The following is a 6461-nucleotide window of genomic DNA, read 5'->3' on the forward strand; positions in this document are numbered from 1 at the left end:
AATGGCTGAGCGGGGAGCCACAAGAAAGTGGCCAAGAAACAGCGTGAAACAAAGTAACACGCTCCAGCGGGGAGGTAACATGGCCGACGTGACGAGACGGCTCGGGTTCGACGTAAATTACTTCACTTTGAGCACCCCCCTCCACGCCCGCTAAAGCCCCTCCCACTTGTATGCGCTAACCAATGCGGATACCACTATGCTGCGGCTAGCCAATCGTCAGACAGGATCCCTGTAAGTGGGCGGGCATGGGGTATGTCGTATTTCAAAGAAGCAGCTATATAGCCAACGGTAGCGGCGGCTGAGAGCAGCCATTTTGTTTCCGTTTGGTATTGGAGCGCCCTGCGTTAAACCAGGCGGCCAGAAGGGGGGCGCTTCAGAAAGCTTTGGCAGCAGTTAAGTTTTTTTTTTTTTTTGTGGCGATAAATTTAACTGTTTGCCTGCCCGAGCCCGGGACAGACAAAGACGGCGGGAGCCATGGAAGACGAGAAAGTTGTGTACTCCCGGTCACAGCTGGTGTTCGCCGGCATGAAGCCGTTAGAAGACGCCTTGGAGATCTTCGTGCCGGAGTCGAAGCATTTCATGAGCTCGGACACGGAGCTGTGGAACTTCCTGTGCAGCCTGAAGCGGGACTTCTCCCCGGTCATCCTCCGGAGCAAGGACGTGTACGGCTACTCTTCGTGCCGCGCCGTGGTGCCGGACCCCAGCCAGATCTCCCGCAGGAAAGCCAAGGAGCAGCCGGCCGCCCAGTCCAAGAAGCCGCCGGTGAAGAGGAGGAGGAGAGGCGGGCGGCTGGGCTGCAGGAAGCGGCGGCGGCTGCAGGACACGGCGGCGGCCAGCGAGGAGTCCGGAGCCAGCAGCACCAGCAGCAGCGTGTGCAGCAGCCCCAGCCCGAGCGAGATCCCGGGGCTCCTGGGCAGGTCGCTGGAGGAGATCTGGAGAGCGGCGGTCCCCAAGCTCACCCGCTTCCCCAGCATACGGGTCCGGGACGTGTCCTGCCAGGCGAAGGTGGCCGCTGCCTGCCGCCGGGCGCAGCAGATCCTGCAGGTGAACCTCCAGCCGGTGGTGCGGATCCGCCGCTTCCCGCTGGTGTCGCCCTGAGCGCCGCGCTGGACTGTGGCTGTTTACATGTCTCCAGGATCCCTCGTCTCACTGCACTTTACTGTAAGATTACTACTAGAAGAGGCGATCCCGGGATCCACCACGTCTGGACTCGATTCCTGTAGGGCAGATCCCACATTCTTCCTGTGCTGATCTCTTGCCAGATCTGGATGGCAACAGGTTTCCTTGTAATGGACTGGAGTGGCCTGTGTGTGCTCATCGGCAACTACCTCAATCCCTGATCCAAAGACTTGTTGATGATTTTACTTCTTTTCTTTAGATTTGCCAAGTATTTTGAAAGTGTCTGGAGGGTTCAGGACTGTGCCAGGCTGGATGCCCTCTTATGCAAACATGTAGTTTATTTTTTGAATTGCAGGGACCTGACAAGCGTCCGGTCCCTCCTGTGATTGCTGACATGTGCCAAGGTCCCTCCATGTGACTGCTGACATGTGCCAAGCCTGATGAACAATCTTAAGTCCATGTTTTCCATGGCACAGGGCCGGGATAGCTGTAGTCGTGTGGTCATGGACTTTTAGTGGCATTGGTGCAAGATACAGTATAGTTACTTTTTGTAAAAAATACAAAACACTTCTGAGGAAGGATATTTATTTTTTATTATTTTCCATAATTAATGTGACTGGTGCTCACAGAACTCATACTCTGGGTCGTAACCTTACGGATGGTGCCACCTGTTACAGATATATGTGCCTTTCTACAAACCCACATGGCGACTTCCACATGGCACAAGAAGTGTCTCATTGTCGGATGTTACTGGTGCTTTGACTGTTCACTGCCTGATCTCTTCTGGATCTCTTCTACAGTTTCATTTCTACTTTTTAAATAATGACTGAATATTGTTAGCATTGGACACAATCTGCCTCTGTGCCGCTCCTTCCCCAACCCCAAGGATCTTGCCTTCTGTACCTGTGCCACAGAGGACCAGATGTATAAAAACTAATGTAGGCAAATAAAGCGGCTGCCTATCACAGTAAAAACGACTCTTTAATGTTTGCAGTGCTGGTTAGTTATACTCATTAATATGATTGGTTAGAGCAAAGGGGGGGAGCAAGTGCAAAAACCTCATCGTGGCTCGTGGTTTTGTCATTACGCTACTGTATTCTGACAGGGCCATTCATTAATAGTGGCATTGTGCACAACCGTCGTGAAGGGCTCACTTGAGCATGATGCACCCAATACATTAAAGGGAATCTGTCACCTCATTTTTCCGATATGAGATGCGGCCACGGCAATCGGGGGCTTATCTACAGCATTCTGTAATGCTGTAGATAAGCCCCCATTGTAACCTGAAAGATAAGAAAAACGAGTTAGATTATACTCACCGGGGGGGTGTCACGGTCCGGCGCCTCCCATTTTATAGCGATGCGTCCTCCTTACTTTTGCCTCAGCTCCTGCGCAGGTGTACTATATCTGCCCTATTGAGGGCAGAGCATAGTACTGCAGTGCGCAGACACCGGGAAAGGTCAGAGGTTTGGCGCCTGTGCACTGCACAGCTTTTCTCTGCCCTCAATAGGGCAGATATAGTACGCCTGCGCAGGAGCCACGTAAGGAGGAGGCGCCGGACCGTGAAACCCCCGGTGAGTAGAATCTTAACTCGTTTTTCTTCTATTTCAGGCTTCATCGGGGGCTTATCTGCAGCATTACAGAATGCTATAGATAAGCCCCTGATGGCGGTGGCCGCATCTGATGGGGCAAAAATGAGGTGATATATTCCCTTTAAGTGGCTTGTATCTCCTAATGAATGAAGTCTGAGGACCGGATCCCTTTAAGGGGGTTGGCCACTACTAGAAAAACCTCTTAAACTAAATGCCCCTATTAAAATAATAAAGCCTTTTCTCCCCTCCGGCGCCATTCCTGCGTGTCGGCACTTGCTCTCCTTGTGGCTGCGAAGCGGTGTTGTGACACTGGTGCCCAGTTAGCACTGGCATCATTGTCTCTGCCTTCAGACAAACTGAACATGAAGGAGAAACCAGGGATCAGCTGCAGACCAGGCTTCCCCTTCGTGTTCAGTTTGCTCGAAGACGGACACAGAGACGCCAGCGCTGATTCGGGTTGGGCATCATGTGTTCTTCCACCACATCACAGCCCCGGGACTCCCGAGCGCTGACACTGCTGGAACACAGCCAGCAAGGGAGGAGAGTATAGGTTTTATTTTATTGGGTTCAAACATTTAGTTTATGAAGGGGTTGTCCTAGTAGTGGCCAACTCCTTTTAAAACGAACCTGTCACTTAAAAAAAAAAAAAAAAAAAAAAAAAAGCTATTATCCTGCAGGTATGGGGTTAATAGCAAATTAAACTACCTGCATCTTAACACTGTCAGCAGAAAGTGAACTTTACTTCCCCTGGTGGCATTCAGCTTACAATCTAAGGCAGGGTTCCCCAACTCCAGTCCTCAAGGCCCACCAACAGATCATGTTTTCAGTATTTCCTTATTGCTCAGGTGATAATTGCTTCACCTGTGCAATACAAAGGAAATCCTGAAAACCTGATCTGTCGGTGGGCCTTGAGGACTGGAGTTGGGGACCCCTGATCTAAGGGAGGGTGTTAGTTCACTCAGGGTCCGGGGGTGCGGTTACAGCCACCGCTCTGGTATACTCAGAATGGTAACAGAACCGATGCTACCCCTATGATTGAAAGCTGAATGCTGCCAGGGGCACTAGAGTTCATTCCCCCCCAATAGCGTTCGACTATGCGCAAGCGCCAAGCTTGTTCGTAATGCGATTAACCAGCATTTATTGGGTTAAATATCGATTTTTCTGTTTCCCTTTAAAGTGGTTGTGCAACCTTGGCATACAAGTCTGTAAGTGACTGCAGTCTTGTCAATTCTCAGGGTGCACACTGCGCACTGTGAGGATTCTCTGTGACTGCAACGGTACGATTTGCATGCTCCCAGCCACATTCTGACTAGATGTGTCTGGCCTTGCTTAATTCATTTGTATTGGGTGAGGCAATGCATGTCTAGTCAGTACATGACTGTATATATGCAAATCGTGTACTTGCAGTCATGTGCCCGGCATCAGTGAATCTGACTTCATGTTGTGTGGATTCACAAATGTCCAGTCACATAGTGCTTGTAGACTAAAGGCCTGACAACTCTTAACTGGCCTATCGTCATCCACAGAAATGTACTCTAGAGTTCTTGCCCATGCTCCGCAATATTGCATAGCTTGCTGGGACTTTTGTGTAAATGCCAAAAGTTGCAGCATGTTTGTGTCATTTGCAAATTGAGTAAATCTGTAGTGATTAATGTTGTACACCAAAATCCTGGTATATATTAATGAATTGGAGCCTAGATGTTTATCCCACATTGCAAACTTTTTTGAAAGTTACTATGAAGCCCAATACCACAACCCACAACTATAACAAAAGTGGTTGGGGCCACAGTTCTTCAGCTGATAATCTGTTTAATTAGTGCTGTAACCTAATTTCTAATATACCTACTTGCATTAAAAATTCCTTAAAGGGAATCTGTCACCCCTTTTTTGAGATATCATATAATGATATTCAATTGTGTGTCGCATAAGGATTCTCTTAGGCCTCTTTCACACTTCAGTTTTTTGCATCAGTCATAATCCGCCAAAAGGACGGATGGCGGATCTGTTTTAGTACTGATGACAACGGATGGCACCCGTCCGTTTTTTTTTTTTTTGATGGATCCGACAAATGACCAATTTTAAAGGAATCGCAGCCGAGAGAGAGAATTTTTTTTTTTTTTTTGTCCGGCACCCAGAAAGAATTTTGGGTTAAATGAGTGTCTGGAGGATCCGCCACAGAAAAAAACGTTGCAAGCTCCGTTTTGAAATCTTTGAGGATGGTAACGGACAGGAACTTTTGGCGGATCCGCAAAAAAAACGGATGGCAATCCGCCAATAATGGAAGTCAATGGGGAAAAAAAACGGATCCTCAAAAGAAAATTGAGGATCCGTTTTTTTTAAAAACCTGGCGGATTGTGACTGATTGTAAAAAAACTGAAGTGTGAAAGAGGCCTTAGTACTTTTGCTTCCCCCTGACCCAGCACCTTTCATGCATAAATACCTTTTTTATATCGGTTCAGATGTATGTAAACTGCCACGGTCCGGTCCGATGGGCTTATTCACCTGCTCTCCCCCCCCCCTCCCTGTCTTGTTCTACGCATTTCTTCTTGTGTAGAACAAGACGGGGGGGGGCAGGTGAATAAGCCCCACCCATCGGACCGGACCGTGGCAGTTTACATACATCTGAACCAATATAAAAAGGTATTTATGCATGAAAGGTGCGGGGTCAGGGGGAAGCAAAAGTACTAAGAGAATCCTTATGTGACACACAATTGAATGATATCATTATATGATATCTCAAAAAAGGGGTGACAGATTCCCTTTAACTATTCTAAGTGCTATTCTATTTTTTTCCCCCTACTTTCTCTTTGATGACACTTTGTTGGAGAATCCCAGTGCATGCTGGGATTCTCATAGGAAGTGTCATCAGGGACAGAGACTGCAGTTAGCAGTGATGCTTGTTTCAGGTGCTGATGATCAACAAAGGAAGAAAACCGGAGACGTGTCCAATAATTCAATGTATGAAAATATTTATCAAGAGTTATACAACAAAGTAAGGTGGGGTGGGGGGACAAATACCAGAAAGGGGACACAACACAAGGGACTACATTGATTGCAAAATAATATAGCAGTAAGGCTAGTTTCACACTAGCGTTCTCGGGTGCAGCGCAGGGCTGCTGCTTAGCTCCACCCCCGGCCACGCCACCTCCGGTCAGCTCCTCCTAGGATCGCGTGCGATCGGCATACCGTATATTTAGCGTTGGGTACGCTGACCGTGCGCTGGTCTGATTTTGCTGGCGCTGCGCTCAACGCACAAAAATGCAAAATAGCGCATTTTTGTGCGCGGCCAGGGGGCGGAGCTAAGCGTCGGCGCTGCGCCCGAGAACGCTAGTGTGAAACTAGCCTAAGGCGGTAAAATAATAAATAATCCAAGATATGTTATAAAACTACAATGGTCAGAATGCCAAACGTAAATGCCGCTACATGAGGTAAAAATTGCAATAAAAAGATATAGCAGTGTGCAAATATGAGGTATCATGTATAGAATAAAGTGCAGGTGCAAACATCCAGGGGGCTAAGACAAAGCAGCAACCTAAAAGATAGGTAAATAATAAAGACATACATGCTGATTTTAAATAAGGCAATTCATTGGACTTATTTAAGTCAGCAGCACTTATATACTGTATATACTCATGTATAAGCTGAGATTTTCAGCACATTTTTATTGTGCTGAAAATGCCCCCCTCAGCTTATATACGAGTCATTGTCCAAAAAGCCAGCGGGGGAGGGGTAGCAGGAGCCGGCCCTCGC

The 6461-nt window shown here is 48.0% G+C and overlaps 1 protein-coding gene across 1 annotated transcript; it reads left to right on the forward strand.

The window, feature by feature from the left end:
• The first annotated feature begins 297 nt into the window (after window positions 1-297).
• On the forward strand, window positions 298-2093 carry CCDC71L (coiled-coil domain containing 71 like). Its single transcript, XM_073573584.1, has one exon. The coding sequence runs from the start codon at window positions 475-477 to the stop codon at window positions 1096-1098; it is 624 nt and encodes a 207-aa protein (XP_073429685.1). The 5' UTR covers window positions 298-474; the 3' UTR covers window positions 1099-2093.
• Window positions 2094-6461: the final 4368 nt, after the last annotated feature.

This window comes from Dendrobates tinctorius, unplaced genomic scaffold (assembly GCF_039654945.1).
Source record: "Dendrobates tinctorius isolate UK_male_01 unplaced genomic scaffold, ASM3965494v1 ptg000035l, whole genome shotgun sequence".
NCBI lineage: Eukaryota > Metazoa > Chordata > Amphibia > Anura > Dendrobatidae > Dendrobates > Dendrobates tinctorius.

Bases quoted from the DNA above. Each gene is read 5' to 3' on its own strand.
- CCDC71L (XM_073573584.1), top strand. From the start codon at position 475: ATGGAAGACGAGAAAGTTGTGTACTCCCGGTCACAGCTGGTGTTCGCC.